Source organism: Electrophorus electricus, chromosome 25 (genome assembly GCF_013358815.1).
Source record: "Electrophorus electricus isolate fEleEle1 chromosome 25, fEleEle1.pri, whole genome shotgun sequence".
In the NCBI taxonomy this organism is placed as follows: domain Eukaryota; kingdom Metazoa; phylum Chordata; class Actinopteri; order Gymnotiformes; family Gymnotidae; genus Electrophorus; species Electrophorus electricus.
Window position 1 is genome coordinate 9163868 of NC_049559.1, and position 16827 is coordinate 9180694.

Below are 16827 nucleotides of genomic sequence, written 5' to 3' on the forward strand. Positions count from 1 at the left end.
CATTTTTGCCTCATTTTGTTTGGGGGGGCGGTTAGGATGATACGGAGACTGAATGACGTTTGTTGTAGGGCTGTAGATTTTTAGTGACTTTTTGTTAATTGCCCTCTTATTGCTGCAATCAGACACTGAAGCACATAAGTGTTCGGACGATAAATAAGGCGATTGCTAGGTAGCGGTGGTTAGCTAGGTTAGCTTCGGGCTAGATTGTGTTTAAGTGTCTTCCCCCTCGATGTCTCAATGCACCTGGTCTCTGAAGGATAGATCTGAGAGCACCATGTCCTGCTCTGGAAACCTGATTTGGGATGTAAGGAAACGCTCCATTGGATACGATGATCCCAACCTTGTCAGAACGAACTATTTGGGTAAGAAAGCCGTGGACATGACAGCTGTGCGTTTTTGGCAGTGTGCTTTCTTAGTGACGACCTTTAGCTAGCGTTATAACATATAGTTCATACTGACGACTGTCCATTTTGTAACCTTAGAGAACTCTGGACAAAACAAACGTTAGCTGCTCACGAGTGCCTTGCTAAATAATACTGTACCAGCTAGGTGCCTAACTATCTATCCCAGCTAACTACGATTAGCATTGTCCTTTGGGTTATTTCAGCCAAACACATACATACACACACTGTGTGTTTGCACAGTGGGTTGTTTGTTAATTGTCCGTGGAGCTAACTTTAGCCGGCTACATAAAAATGAATACAGTGAGCGTTGACCTAACTAATAGCTAGGTCAAGATAGCTTAAGGTATCTCACACACCTGGCAGGATGGCAGCCTTCTTATAATCTGGCTAGTGTTAGCGGACTATAGATTCAAGAAGCCACCATTGTTTGGTTTGTGTGTTTGGGGGCGTTGACGGTCAACATGAAAAACATTAGTCAGTGGCCACGCTAATAACCCAATTTACTATCCCTATCCCTATATACTAACGGATGTGGACGTGGCTGTTTTATTGCTTGGCTAAAAAATGACTTGGTGGTTTCCGTGACCATTTTTATCCGTGCTTCGTAGCTTCGTTAGCCGAGCAGAAGTTAGATAGCTAGGTTGGGTAACTAGCTAGCTACATTCTTGTGCGCTTCTCTTGTCTCTTGTTCCAGATGCTTGCTTGCGTGTGTGATGTAAAGTGCCAGGGACTTGCAGTTCAAGCCTGTAACAGTACTTTTCAAGTAATGTTAGATTTATTTGAGAAAGGTGAAGAAAAGGTGATGTCTTGGCGTCTTTAAATGAATTATGTCATCAGGCAGTAGATGGTTGTTTCACGTTAAGCGTGTGGCAGCAGTATTATGATCTGTATCTTTCAGTATCACATGGTTGCAAATATTTCAGTGCAAGCAAAAGTGTCAAAGGACTGCCTTAAACATCAAATTATGGTCAGTTTTCCTTAGTCAAACTAGCTAAATGGGACTGACAACAAGCAAACCATCAAACGTTAATTTTTTTAACCAGAATATGCCTACAGTGTGTTTGGTAACATATGTCTACATTTAGCCAGAAAAAGCCTTCCGTGTGTATGGTAACCATATATTGTATTGTATTATTGTGTAGTAATACATATTATATCTGGTAATAACAAATGATATGATTTTATACCTAAACCACTAATTTTGAAGTTTATGATCTTTTAAAAGTTCCTGAGAATTTTAACACCCTCATAATTTCTGGATCAATGCATTTAAATGAAAAATAGGTGTATATTTCGAGCTCTTTAATGTGACCAGTAGTTCAAATACATCAGTTAATTAAGTGCATATTAAAATCTAGAATTGCTTGGCGAGATAAATAAATAATTTGGCAAACACCTAAACAGACTAAACAATAATTAAGTCTTAGAACTGAATTTACTATAACAGGATGCTTGTGATACCAGCATGTCATCAAACCAAAACATTCATAGTTTATTTTGTCAGGAGTGATTGATCACGAAATCTCCCTTCAGATATCTTGTACCTTATGAACACTGTGTTTGGTGGGGAATTGTTTGCTACTATGTGGAAAGTACATGTTGACAATAATTATTTATTTAACGACATACTACATAATCAGTTTAGACCTGGATATGTGAGCATACCTGGGGTTTCGCTGACATAACTTGCCTTGCAGCTAATAATGGTACTGTTGTCTTTGGAATCATGTAGACTCACTATTATGAAAATGCTTCTCTTTTCGTTAATGGCGAGTTTGGTCTTTATTCACTGTTGTGAAGCTGCACCACTGCTGTTTTCTCCACCTTGTCTGCAATGTTTCAGATCTGATATAAGTGTTACCACAGTTCATGAGGTAGCTGGTGACGCGTTTGTGTTTGCGTGTGCGCTTGGCCAGGCCACACGTTGTTAGGGCTGTCAGTGCTAATCGACAGGGAATAGACAAGTGCCTGTAATAAAACCAGGCAAGTGATCCACAGAGCCGAGCCTAAATTTAGCAATGTTCCAGTGATTGGTGTGGGAGGATTTTAAGGTGGGTGCATTTCTAGATCCTGTGGTAATCACAGCAAAGGTTATAATGGAGTGAAAGGGGCAAAAATGGTCCAAAGTATTTTTAACTAAAGGGAAATGTAGTCTGAGGTAAAAGTAGGGGGACATTTAAAACTGCCTGCAGGCAATATCAAAGACTAATCAAGACTTGAGAGTTAAAGTCAAGTTGCTGCAAGACTCTCATGTCACTGAAAGCAAGTCAAGTCAAGCAGCCTGTTTTTTTTCCTCTCCTTTTTCCAGTATTGTTACCAATGCTTTCAACCTCAAGCATACATTCTTAATTGTTAAAGAGCGGAATTGTGTTTTTTCTTGTACAATCTACATTTTTAATAGCTTGAATCCACTTGTAGAAGGTATATTGTGACTCAGGAAGACCGGATTTCTTGCAAAGTTCTGCTGTCTAGCTTCTATTTTCACCATGTTGTGTGTATTTATTTTGAATCTCTGAGGTGTGCCGAGGCATCTTGCTGTAAAACACCAGCTGCTTACTAGGTTTGCACTGTGCTTAAATTTGGCATTAACCAGTTGCAGCTGATTGCCAGCACAAGGACAGCAAAGGTGTGCTTTCATTGCCAACCCTAGGATGCCTTTCTGTTTCCTCTTTCTCTTCAAATGATGAAACATCTTGCTATGTGCAAAAGCGTCTGAAAGGCTTCAGCATGTTTTTGATTTGAAGAATTGTTCAGTCTGTTGTTAGAAAGGGGGGTGGGGGCGTGCAGAACATTTATCAGGAAATTTTGAAGCTGAAATAATTTATGATCAAATTAATTAAATAAAGAAATATATCAATTATGAGTCATAGTTCGGTCTGGTTTTGTATTGTTAGGCTAGGCTATGTGTACAAAACAAAACTATTAAAATAAATTCATGCATTTAAGCAATAAAAAAATAATTTAATTGCTATTCACTCTTTAATCATATCTTATTGGCATGTTATTGGAAGAAACATGAATGAAAAATAGCTTTCTCAACACTGTTAAAGTGAAGTTGTGTTATAGCGAATCTTTCTGGATTTGGTAGGTTTATGAGAATATCAAAAAAAGTTGTTTAACGTATAAAGCTCCCTTTTCCTTTCCAGGCAGAAGAGAATTCGTGCAGCGTCTGAAGCTTGAAGCCATACTCAATGTGCATGATGGCTGTGTGAGTATTCAATACCCGTTCATTTTGGTTATCAGGTTTTCTTAGAGGTTTTCCTACTTCAGCAAATTAGTGTTTCAGTTTTTATTTATATTTAGATTCTACATCTAAAAGAATGTGCTTGCCTGCCTGTCTGGACATTTCTGCCCCCACAGGTGTGTGTGTGGGGTGGTGTACTTGAGCTCAGTGTCTGATTCTTGATTTGTTAATGACTTGATGTTGATAGACACTAGGCTGCTATAAAGGCTTTGTATGATGCTATTCAGCATCAGCTGTTCTAGTTCAACTGCACTGCTGCCAGCCAGTACTCAAAAACAAGCCAAATGTGGGCTTGGCTATATGTTCTTTGCAATTTTAGGTCATTTAGCTGTCACAAGCCCCAGTCTGTCAGTGCACATTCTTGTTATTCTGTTGCCCTGGTGGAGCGTCTGTATGCAGTGTATCATAATGCTGGTTGTGCCACTGTGAGTAATGCAGGCCTCTTTGAGGTCAGGGAGCTAACAGAAGACAGCATATTAAGGTGGTCTACCTGCTGTCGTTTGCACTGTGCACCTTCAATATGTCACCTCCGCATTAAACAGACAGGCCAAGCAGACCCCAAGCAGGAGTTTGAGTGGGGGGGGGGGGGGTGAACAGCCAGTCGAGCTTCTTCATCACTGCTCTGTAATTGCTCTTTAATTGTCTTTTTTGCCCCCTTCAGAATAGCGTTTGCTGCAGCTTTTCCCACAACATGTCTTGAGAGCCTGTCAGAGAGGTGGGAGCCATGCTGTGTGTGAAGGCAAAAAAAAAATGTCTGGATTGCATTTGTTGTCTGCTAGCAAAGATAGGTGTCTCCTGTCAGAGAGTAGTAGATAGCGTTTCAGTTTCCGATTCGTGACGTGCTTCCCACATTTAGAGCGTCCTCTTAGCAGACACGTCAGCCATCCCCAGTGGCTGTCTGACAGATCTCACAAAGGCTCAACATTTTTTTCACACTCTGATCAAATAGGCTGTGGCTCATATGTATATAATGCCTTCTTGTCCCCCCAAAAGTTTTTCTAAATTAAATGTGGAGGAGTGTGAGAGGAAAATGACAGCCGCTCACAACAGTAGTTCATCAGAGGGCTGAGGTGAAATGGAACAGGTTCGTGCAACGATGCTCGTTGTTCCCTAATACAGAGTGGAGCACTGGAAACAGAAACCAGAGGGGAGCAGAACACATTAGCCTTTGCGGACTGGGATAATGAAATATTGATCGATTTCTCTTAAAGGCTGAGGCTGCTTGACAGCTGCATTGTCCTGTGCTAGGTTTCACTGCTGCGAGGCCATTGTTTGTTCTTGTACTTCCTGCAGTTCTAGGTGACATGTTGCGAAAGACCATGTTGTTATATTTAGCATGCTCCGTTAATTCCATCTTGAGTGATGTCAGATATCTGTATCACCAGGTATCTTTTTCTCTGTTTTTAAATAGGTTAATACCATATCCTGGAATGACACAGGGGAATACATTTTATCAGGATCTGATGACACTAATTTGGTTATTACAAATCCCTACAACAGGAAGGTAAGTTTATGCGGTAATGTTATATCCTGTGAAGCATAAAATCTGCATAGACATCAAAGAGTAGGCATTATTTATCTAGCAGAAATAATGTACAGACTGGAATTGGTTACCTGACCAATAGAGCAATAATGCTTCATACAGTAAAGCATATCAAGGTGAAACTACAAAAAACACTGAAAAAAGAGAAGATATGTCTCACTAGTTCTTTTGCAAGTGCAAGGGGGGAAAATATAAGGTCAAAATATCTAAAAAAGTGGATTTTCACACAAAAAACTGCAAAAGTGATAATTTAGGGACAAACTTCAAAAATGTATAACTAAAAAGGTATTCAGCATCAAGATATAAGATTTTGCAAGCTTTTCTCATGAATTTAATAGAAATCCTCGCATGATTTTATTTAATTTTTTAAAAAGAAAATCCATGACATGGATTGGGAGTGGGAAATCAAGGTGAGTTAGCATGGAATGTCCCTGAAAACAGAGTGCCTTTTAAAGCCCTGTTTCACACAAAATTTACAGGTTCCAAAATGTTTTAATGCACTGTTCTTATTTGTAAGTGGTGTTCTACTTAAGTTTCTGTCAGTAATGATTATTTAACAGCTTTAATGAGATTGCTACAAAGTCTATTAAGATTTTGAGCCCTTTGAGAACATTACATCCATTCAGATAGTAATGATTTTCATCCAAACAACAAAACAACTTTTTGAAAGGGCATCTTGAACACATTACAGTCCCCCGTTATGCAGAATCGGCTGAAAAGAATTGAGAGCGGCATTCAGAAGGTTTGATCTCCACTGGTCCTACTCTCGCCACTCTTCCCTCAGGTCAAAGCGACCATCCGCTCAGGTCACCGGGCCAACATTTTCAGCGCCAAGTTCATGCCACACACCAGTGATCAGCAGATCGTGTCGTGCTCAGGAGACGGCCTCGTTTACTACACGCACACGGAAAAGAACCCGGACACAAACAGGCAGTGCCAGTTCACCTGCCACTACGGAACGGCTTATGAGGTAGGTGTGATGCTGGAGCGAGTGTTAGAATCACACCGGTAGAAGCCGGAAGCTGGAAAGGCTGGTAAGGTAAGAGGTTTATCATACCTGCCAACACTCCTGACTTTTGCAGGATTCTCCCTATTTTTAACTTTTTCTCCCGCTGTGTTCCCAATTGGTAATTTCTCCCGTTAATCTCCCGATTTCATAGTGATACAAATCAAACGGGTGTTTCTCAGTTTCTGTGTGGGATATGTGTCGTGGTACCTGGCAACCCAACCCAGAGGCAGAGGTGAGCATGTGCAAATGACCCTGCTTGACGTGCGTCACTCGTCAGTTTGCCATGTATATATGTCAACGAAAGTAGATGCAGCAGCTCCCAAGGAGAAGAAAGTCGCTTCCAAATTTCAGTTCCCCTCAGTATGAGACCTTTCCTTTTCACTGCTATCCAGACCAGCAAACACCATGCGTTTTGTAAGATATGTCGGGCCGGCTTTATAATAGAGCATGGTGGGGAAAATGACATTACCAAACATGATGGCTATATATGCTAAAACACAGACAAGCCATGGAGGCATTTTAGTATGAGCATTGAATTCAAGTCTAATTAAGTCGTTTTACTTTCACATCCTTGTATTTATTCTAGTAATCTGTGGTGTCGTTGAAGGTAGGCCATTTGCCGATAACCCAGAAAATCTCCTGCTTTTTCACAGCCTAATGTTGGCAGGTATGGGTTTTTAAGTTAGACACGTGCGCATTTGTTATGTGACATGATAAACGTACCTACTGTTTTTATGATGTCGTTTGGCTTAAATTGCAGACTACACTCTCGTTCTACTCTCTCTCTCTTGTTTTCTCTTGCTCTCTCTAGATAATGACCGTTCCTAATGACCCCTATACCTTCCTGTCTTGTGGGGAAGATGGCACAGTTAGGTGGTTTGATCTGCGCATGAAGACCAGCTGCACGAAGGAGGACTGTAAAGATGTAAGGTTTTGTCTGTTAATTTCCTGATTATACTATAACTTGCACTGTAAGTAACCACAAGTCTTTCATATTAGTTTGTTCAAACGAATTCACTTTGCTTATATAATACTGATTGGAACATTTGGTGGCAATCATCACCTTCCTTTGCTGTTTAAAACAGTAAATGGGCCAGTGAACCCCAAGCCCTCCTCTTTATATCCACCCTCTTTCTTCATAATGAAATAGTTCCTGGGGAGAACATATGTTCAGGTTTTTGTCTGTCGTCTTTGGCCGCATGTCTGGATGATCTCAGCTTTCTACACAGTCGCTGTAACCATTTGCTCTTTTTCTCATTAAAATGTCTTTGACTGGGTTGAGCTCCAGGGACGGCTGCTGTGCTGATCTCAGATCACGTTTCCTCCTGTAACCTTAATCCTCATTTTCCCCGCCGGAGCACCACAGCTGTGGCCTGCCCCAAGCCTCTTTGGAACGCAGACTGCCACATCAGCATGTTATGATTGTTTTATCAAAAATAAGAAACAAACTTTCACCTCGAGTGTTCACTGGCAACTAAGAGATATTGGTCAAAAAGGGTGCGTCTTCATGTTGTGTCCTATTAGAGACTGGGTTGTAGATTCCACAGACCCGAAGACACGCATTACCCGTTGCCTGTCGAGAACATTGGACTTTGAGAATGAGCTGAAGTTCTTATTTCTCTTCTTTCTTCTGTGAAGAAAGTACATTGTACCTTCTCATAATATCTGTCTCAAGTGTCATGCATTATTGATTACATTACAGCCACTCTATATCCACCATTTGTTGAGAAACAAGTGTATTGGCTCCTTTCTCCTATCTTGAACAGTCTTCTTGTTCGGAGTTTTTTCAAACAAAAAGGTCCTTCACACTGCACAGAGACAACCTTTTCAGACTGACATATGTGCATATCGCACCGTATCTCTCTCCCTCTGCCCTGTACACACCATTTTCCCCTGTTTTTGTTCTTTTTGATCATCTGCAATCAGGATATTCTGATTAATTGTCGGAGAGCTGCTACCTCGATATCCATCTGTCCCCTGGTGCCCTACTACCTTGCTGTGGGATGCTCGGACAGCTCCGTGAGAATCTATGACAGGCGTATGCTTGGCACAAGGGCTACGGGTGAGGGCTGCATCTTACCGTGATTACGAACTGCATTCAATATATCAGTATTTCAATATAGGCTGGTGATATAATGGTAACATGACTAACACGAGACAGTAACATTTAAGTTCTCATCAGTCACAACAAAAACGTATGGTATGCAACGTGGCTGTTTATGTTTACCTGTTAGCACAGTATGCCAAGAATAAAGGACATGTTTTTCTTATTTGAAGTCCCCTGTCTGATGAGTTGCAGGTAACTACATGGGGCGCGGGACCACAGGCATGTGCGTGCGCTTCGTTCCGGCCCACTTGTCTAACAAGTCGTGCCGCGTGACGTCGCTGTGCTACAGTGGAGATGGGCAGGAGGTTCTGGTCAGCTACTCCTCCGACTACATCTACCTGTTCGACCCCAAAGACGACCAGGCCCGGGAGCTCAAGGGCCCGTCTGAGGAAAGGCGAGAGGAGGTGAGGAGCACCAGCTCCAGAAGCGCACAACACATTATGCTGAGAGAAGCCTCCTTATATGACTCCCCACGGAAATGGCAGGGAGGAGGCATGGGCCTCTGGGCTGGTGCAATATAACGCAGTGTAGTTCACGCAGGGCTGCAGGGAGTGGCCTCGTGCTGCCGTTCAGGGGAAGGGCTTGGAACGTATCCAGCTGCCTTGCAAGCTTCATGTGCCTTCACTGCAAGTTGAACCTTTCTGTCCCTAGCGGAGTTGTTCTGTTGTTTTCAGGGCTCATGGCCCTTTGTACACATCGGGGCAGATGTAACTACCCAAATGTCCCAAATGAACAGAGGAAAGTGTCATCGCACAAGGTTGCTGCAGAGAAAGCCTTTCTAGAGCAGAGATGTAATAGCAAGCAAATGTCAAAGAGGGAGATGACGGGTACAGGTGTTGTGTTTTTTTTATTGGGAAGGAAATTTAAACTGATCTAAAGGCTTAGATATATACATAAAGATGGAGAGGCATGGTGCCAGTCCACTATAGCATAAGCTTACTGGTGAACATGCCTGCACGTGAGCCATCCAGAGGGACCCCGTTTTCCATCGGCCCCTGCCGGCTCATAGGACTGTTTTATTTTATGTAAGGACATGGGCATGCCTGAACGCATGGCTAAAAAAAAATATGGATAAAATGTCTGTGACTAGATCCTGACTTATGTCTCTTAAATCATGAGACCTTTCAGCATCCCCATTTAGACTGTGTGTGTGTGTGTGTGTGTGTGTGTGTGTGTGTGTGTGTGTGTCAGTGTGCACGCGCGAGTGTGTGAGAAATGTGCTGGGTCACTGGTCCAGGCCCATCAGCTGCTGCTCCACTCCATGTGTTCCGCTGTGGTCGGATCCCCTGCACTCACATTCCTTTCCAAATAAAGCTGCAGAGGCAGCCTGCTTTCCACGGCAGGGACAGAAATAGATGTCCAGAGTGTGCAGCCAGCGAGACAGGGAGAAACGCTTGCATCTCTAGCTGCCTCTTCCCTTGCCTGCTCATTCCCGCTCTGTAAGCGCATACAGGAAAAGCCTGGCATAACGGAATCCAGTTACTCCAGTTACCAAGTTTTTCTTCCCCATGTTGAAGCTGTATTCTGATTTTTGCTTACATAAGGCCTCTTTAGCTGTCGGCAGCTGCAGGCGCGGGAGTAAGCTTTCATAATCCGGCTGTTGGCAAAAGTCTGTGTCTCAGAACTCTGTCGCTGGAAGTGATGGAGTAGGAGCAAATTAAAGGAGCTTTTTCTGTTTGCTCCAGTTGCCAGTGCTTAGCAATAATGGCTCTCCTGCCTACCACACTACTGGGAGTGCCACTGGCTTTATGGTAGCCCTTATGTAATCTGCTGGCATGGTCCTTTTAGAGTGAAGTGTCATGACTGAAAGCAGAGCAGCAAGCATGTGAGTGTGACCCATGGCACAGACACAGGAGAGTAACCAGTTGTGTCCGCATGGAGCGTCCCAAATAAGGGAGACGTTGAGCATCCGCTAAAACCCTGTTCGTGTAGACTGACCCTGAATGGTATGTCTTTGGAAACCTCACTATGATTCTCGCACTCCAACCTCTGTATTATTTTATGAGTTATTACAACTCTAGTTTATGAAATGTCTTACGGCCTCTGTAGTAATCAGCCTGTACTTGTAGGCAGAGGATATGATTGGGTGCATATGGGTATTGGTGTTTCAGGTCTAGCCACTGACATCAGTCAGTTACATGTCACAGCTCCCATTCCTGACTGGCGTTTGGCCAGTTACTGTCTGTCAGCTTGTTTTACCACCACTGCATTCTTGGACCATTAGGCATTGCTTTCAGTTGCTTCACTTGCTGTGTTTCTGTTTTTGTGAATATTGTAAAATGTTAACAGCCTTTGACTGCCAATAGAGCATTTGAACATTTGCCTGTTTTATGGTCTGATTTTGCCCGACCCTGTTGGATTTGGTTTCCTGTCTAAAAATCTGTAAACAGTGTGTAGATATTGTGAGTCCCATAGAGCCATAGCGAATATAGCCTCACTTATGATGTGCTCAGGTCACTCTGGACAGAGCGGTTGGAAGTGCAGGGGGGCTGATGGGGTGGCTTTAAAGGTGCTTACGCCTGTCTCCCCACAGCTGAGGCAGCCGCCTGTAAAGCGGTTACGTCTGAGGGGAGACTGGTCTGACACAGGGCCGCGCGCCAGGCCGGAGAGCGAGAGAGAACGCGACGGTAAAACGACACACCTCATACCGCCAGCACAAACATTCCAGCATGACGTAGCTCAAACAGCAAAAAGCGTACAAGTTAAACAAAAAAAAACCCAACCCACATCAACCATGACCCACCCCCACCTCAGCACTCAGATGGGAGTCACATTAATCCGTGTGTGGGTGTGTGGGTGTGTGGGTGTGTGGGTGTGTGTGTGTGTGTGTTCCTGTCTTGAGGCTTTAAAGTGCAGTGACCCTTTTCTCTGTCCCTGTCTGTCCCAGGAGAGCAGAGCCCGAACGTGTCGCTCATGCAGAGGATGTCGGACATGCTGTCGCGCTGGTTCGAGGAGGCCAGCGAGGCCCAGGGCAGCAGAGCTCGTCCGCAGGCCCGGCCGAGAGGTACGGTGCGCGGCGCCCCACTGGTTGCATCTGTTTCGCATCTAAAGAAATTTTACCAGTGAAAGTAATTAAAGCCTGAGTACGATGTGCATCTCAGAGAAGGGCGACATCAAGCGCATTCTAATTGTACCATTTTCTGCAGTTGCATTGCATTAACCCTATAGGTGGCCATAGGGGGTGATCACACTCCCAGCTCCTGCACTTATGTACTCCAGTCATGACGTCATCAATTTTCTTTGTTTAAACACTCTTTAAAATGTCATTAGAATATGAAGTCGTGGACACAGTATCATGAATAAAATGGGAAGCTGAATGTATTGTTACACTCCTGTTTTTTTATATATATATATATATATATATATATATATATATATATATATATATATATATATATATATATATATATATATAAAACCCAAAAACCCAAACAACAAAACAACTAGTATACCCTATGTTTTATGAAAGGAAAAGTCTATATTTGTATATTTGAAGGAATAAGAGCAGAAAAAAAAAGACTTGTTCCCACCCAGGTACTGTGGCTCGACCAGAGGAGGCAGCAGCACCATCAGAGACACCCTCTCAGGAACCTGTGGAAACCGAAGGCCCCATGGACGTGGAGGCAGCCGCCCCCGAGCCTTCTACCACGCCAGCATCAGCTTCTGTCTCCGGCTCTACCTCAGCCTCAGCCTCCGCCTCTGCTTCTACCTCTGCCACGGCCTCTGCACAACCCCTGCCCCAATCCATCTCCTCGTCCTCGTCTGGCTCCTCCTCCACTGTGTCAGCCCCGCCCCACCCCACTTCTTCTTCCATGCTCTCCTCTCCAGACTCGGAGCAGAAGAGCCAGGCTGAAGACACGCCCACTAGCTCAGCCACACCCACCCCCTCAACAGAGGCTGTTCTCTCTGGTAAGAACACCACTGTGTGGGTGGTGCATGTTAGTACTGTTTATATTGTGTGTGGCTAAGTTCATACAGCAGCTAAATGCACATCTAATTGGACATTAAAAGTGACTGCTAGAAATGATTAGGAAGTTGATGCAGAATTCAAGACTGGATTAGATTGATATGTACTGTATGTACAAGAATCACAGTGGACGACTAGTTGATCGCGTCACTGTACATATGCCAACACTGTCTCCTTCAAGTGTCGAGCTCTCCTTCAAGAATTCGACCTTATACAGTATGATGACTCACTTTCCAGTGCTACATAAGTTGCCATCTTTGAGTGTGGTCTGTCTCTCTGGTTTTAGGTGTTAATCAAGGCTCATTACGGTTACCTGGCTGTACACATTGGGCCTGCTTCACTCTTTCACAATACAATTTGAGAATTGCTCTTACTAGTGAATAAGGTTGCTGATCCCAAACTGTGTGAACATAGCCAAAGTGTCAGTGTGAAGTCCTGAAAGTCACATGTAGCAATACCCAAACAACCGTGTGTCACACGGGCACGGTTCAGGCCCGATAATCTGATCTACAGTAGTTGTGGTGCTGTATATCATATGGCACATGTGTATGTCATATAGTTATGCTGCTACATCACATTACTCATTCACCCTCCCACTCTGGTTTTTCCGTGTCAGTCAGAGTGGCTCGTGTAGGGCCACTCTCTCTGACCCATAGGAAGCTTGTTATTTCACTTGGACAGTGACCGTGGTGATTATCTGTGTTGGTCTAGGCCCAGGGCTGTGTCTGTGAAATCAAATCTGTATTTAGACTAGGAGCCAAGATTTAATAACCTTCTCAGGCAAACATCTTGCTTTTCACATTCATTAGGATACAAAAAACAATGTCTGGTTCCTCCTTGTGACCCCAGTAGAGTTTGGCCTGCCCACCGCAGTTCAGGGAAAACTTCTGTTTCTGCTAGTGAGGGCAACAGGAAGGCTTTGTGTGCTAAGGCGGACCAGGGGGAGAAGACATTATACCTTTTAGCCTGTTTGTGTTTTGTTTTCTTTGGTGGTGTCTTGTTATCTTTTGGTGTCGTCCTGCAACATTGTAGCATGTGTCCATACGAATCTATGATTTTGTATTCTTTGTTCCTGTGTGTCTAAGCATAGTCTTTCTGTGCCGAAGAAGCTGAGCAACCTGGTGGTGAAGATAAAGTGCATGAATATTTCGTGCAGTTTGTACGAGATCTTCACGGCTGCTGCTTCTGTCTCTACATTTTCCGCCTTTTTCTCATCTCCAGTCCTTCCTGTCTGTCATTTGCCTTTCTGATCTTTTTTTCCCCCCTACGTCTTCCCTTCATCTTGCCTCCTCTCTCTCTCTCCCTCTCTCTCTCTCTTTGTCTCTGCTTTCCTGTCAGAATATGGCCCCCGCAGGCTGCCGGTAAGTTTAGTGTGCAGGCGTTTGCAGAGGCTGCTGCTCCTGGCTGACCCTCCTGGGCAGGGCCAGCATTCAGCCTCTCGAGCCTCCAGGGCCTCCAGCTCAGAGGGCCCCGCCCAGGGCCATGCCGCAGGGAGCCGCCCCCCAGCAGGTTACCCTCCACCGCGCTGCTTAGCCATGAGCCCCTCATGGCTCTAGCCCTCCCACCTAACCTCCCCCTCATCCACCTGCTTGGGCTCCTCTTACCACTCTGGTGTGCTGCCTGGCTTTAGGGTTTGGGAGCACTGCTTGTACCCCCTCACAGCACGCAATGTTTTCTCTCTTTCACACACGCGCGTGCACACACACACGAACACGCACAGTGCGTGTTGCGATCACAGCAATTACCATGTTATACTGCCACCTTGTGATTTTACCTTAGAATGCGTATACTCACAAAAGCGTATTTCTCCTGTATTTGTGGGTTAATTTCAGACTTTTCTTCTTGCATATGCATTTTGTAATTAATAGGCCTTGCATTTGTCAAATCTGGCAGCACTGCCATGATTTACAAGCTTCCGGGGTGACAGATTTGCATACCAACTAAACTGCGCTGAGCCTCTGCTGTTTTCCTAGCAGGGGAGTGGCTTCACAGAGCTTCTCCATTGCCGGTTATATGATATTCATAATGTCTTGGAGCATGGACTTCAAAATGAGGAATTTGTTTTTAAAGACTAGAGCTACAATAATTTCCAGATGATGTCCCATGACCAGCAAATATTAACAAATATTACCTTGAAATCTGTGTGTTCTATAGCAATAGATCTGGACTACACCAAGAATCTTGTTTGGTCTGTTTTCATGCCGTAAGTGCTGCAGTGGCTATTTTGTAGTGTAGCTAAGCAAGTTGTCCTCATCATTCTGAAGAAAGGTGAATAACATAGGGTTAGGGTTAAGATTGTGCTTAGCCCTCTAAAATAGCAGATGTTCTGGTTTTGACCTAAGAGTGGTTCGTTGAGTTTGCAGTGCAGCATATGCGCATAGATGGATATCGTGGAAGTAGACAATGAAGCTGTGTTGAGAGAAATTTTTTTTTGACATTTTTACAGCTTTCAGAACTGTCTGTTGATGCTGCCTGCATTGCAGTGTGATTTTTCTTGTGTGCGTGGAGATGTTTCCACATCAATCTCGCCCACTTTTTTGCCTGTGCCATTTTGTTTTCACTTGTTTGTTTGTTTTGTGTGTTTGTTCAGCCTCTCTCGTTTGTGTTCCAGATTCCCCCTCGTCTGTGGTGAACAAACAGCTCAGATCCATGACTCTGGATGAGCAGCAGGGTGCGTCAGATCTTCTCCTCTTCTGCTTCTCCCTTTTTTCCCTCTCTTCCTTCTCCTTCCCTGGCTTCCGGCATCTCTTTGGCAGCGCTGCGGCCCCGGTTGGGCCAGCTGCATCTCGTGCCGTCTTGCGAGGACTCCGCACGTGCTGCCGTGTCCTGCAGGCCTGCCGAGCAGGCGTCCCGAGGCTACTGGAAGCTTTCTCTGCAGCATTAGCTGCCAGTCCACTGAAAGATGAACGCATTTTCCTCTTGGTTCATTTTCCTTCACCTTGGCAGATGTTGCCCTCCTTCATTCAGCCTCAGGAGACCAAGTCCCTGTTTCTTCTTCCTGCTACCGAGGGTTTTCCCCCTGCAGTTTGGGCATCTTAAGTGCTTATTCAATAGAAAAAGAAAATACAAAAGAAAATTGGATCTTCCCTTTTTCAGAGCTGACCAGCTCTGACCTTGGATGGCCGTAATGAAGAACGTACCTTTTAACCTTTCAGAGATGTCCAGAGAAAGCTTCCTGTCACTCGTGGAGTTGCCCTGGTAACTTGCACTCTGGTTGAATGTTGTTGTAGTGGTTGAGGCGTGCTTCCCTTCCCCCAAGCTTCCTGCCGTCTGGAACGGGCATGTGGCTTGTGTGACTGTCATACTGCATTGAATTGCAATATGCGCATTCCATCTTTTAACATCCTGCAGCATATTCCAGTGTCATATTTTTATTGTTCTTTTTTGTTTCAAGTTTATAATTTTGTTTGTTTTATTATTTTATATTTTTATAATGGTTTATTATGTTTTATATATTATTATTATTTTTGATGAAGCAGTGCCAGCCAGTAATGTATTAGGTGATAAATTCATGGCTGTCTCCAGAGTTTGAGCTCTGTGCCAATGTGATAACTGGCTGCTGGATCTGTGGCATTCAGGACCAATTATTATTATTTATGATTAAGTGTAAGGACTGACTGTAGAGACGCGTGAGCATCATATGAGGTGCCCTTCTGCTGGCCTTTCTGTTCTCCTCATCCTGCTTCTCCTCCTCTCTCTGCCACTTATACTCTATTTCAGCAAGCACTGAGGCGTCAGGGACAGTACAGAGTGATGCAAGCACAACTACTGCAGAAGCGTGTGCCGAGTCTGGAAAGCGCCTCCCGCCGGCAGCCGGCACGGGCGCGGGTCCCGGGCGGGTGCCGGGGGCCACGGCGGCCATGGCTGAGCCTGTCCTCAGCTTGCACTACAGCACAGAGGGTACCACCACTAGCACCATCAAGCTAGACTTCACCGACGAGTGGTGAGGGCAGCGGATCTGGCACATGTTCCATCTGTCCCACAAGCCAACGCTCTGCAAGTGGCCTGAACAGATTCACGTTTGTTTTACAGTGAAAAAGTACCAGGCCAAGACAACAGCACAGCGCCATACGTGACTGTGTTTCCCCACAGTAATGAGATGCAAATAATTTGTATGCAGTGCAATTGAAGTGTATTTATTGGAACCGCATGGTTTAAGTGTTTGCTTGCCTCTGTAGGAGTAGTCCCGCGTCCAGCTCCAGGGCAGGTGGTGGGGGTCAGAAGCCTACGGAAGTGGTCAAGGGCCAGGAGACTACAGGAGAGACACCAGTACAGGGTAAACCATTATGGCACCAGCTAACACTGCATTCTGATAATAGTTTCTGAATCTAGGCCTAACAAAAATGTCCTTCCAATTGACAGGTGATATTGCAAATATACATAATGATTCTTGACGTTTTTTTACCATCGCAGTATTGCCGTAAACCACGTTTAGCCACATTGAATTCTATCAGGAACCGAGTACATTCATTTCTTATTAAAAAGGTTATTTTTATATATGCTGATGATAATGTGACATCATTGTACAGCTTGTTGCACTGTGAAGAATGTGC

The 16827-nt window shown here is 44.3% G+C and overlaps 1 protein-coding gene across 7 annotated transcripts in view; it reads left to right on the top strand.

The window, feature by feature from the left end:
* The window catches only part of dcaf6 (ddb1 and cul4 associated factor 6), a 23743-nt gene continuing 6916 nt past the window's right edge, over positions 1–16827 (top strand). For 2 of the 7 annotated variants that reach the window (XM_035522749.1, XM_035522750.1), the window contains exons 1-14: positions 1–362; positions 3551–3612; positions 5060–5152; positions 5976–6161; positions 7012–7125; positions 8127–8262; positions 8500–8711; positions 10841–10934; positions 11195–11311; positions 11842–12216; positions 13613–13783; positions 14886–14945; positions 15995–16217; positions 16453–16550. In XM_035522749.1, coding sequence (XP_035378642.1) covers positions 230–362; positions 3551–3612; positions 5060–5152; positions 5976–6161; positions 7012–7125; positions 8127–8262; positions 8500–8711; positions 10841–10934; positions 11195–11311; positions 11842–12216; positions 13613–13783; positions 14886–14945; positions 15995–16217; positions 16453–16550 — 2074 coding nt within the window. In that variant the 5' untranslated portion in view covers positions 1–229. Of the gene's footprint in view, positions 363–3550; positions 3613–5059; positions 5153–5975; positions 6162–6351; positions 6868–7011; positions 7126–8126; positions 8263–8499; positions 8712–10840; positions 10935–11194; positions 11312–11841; positions 12217–13612; positions 13784–14885; positions 14946–15994; positions 16218–16452; positions 16551–16827 lie in introns of those variants that run through there. The other 5 variants (XM_035522751.1, XM_035522754.1, XM_035522755.1 and 2 more) reach the window with 5 other exon arrangements.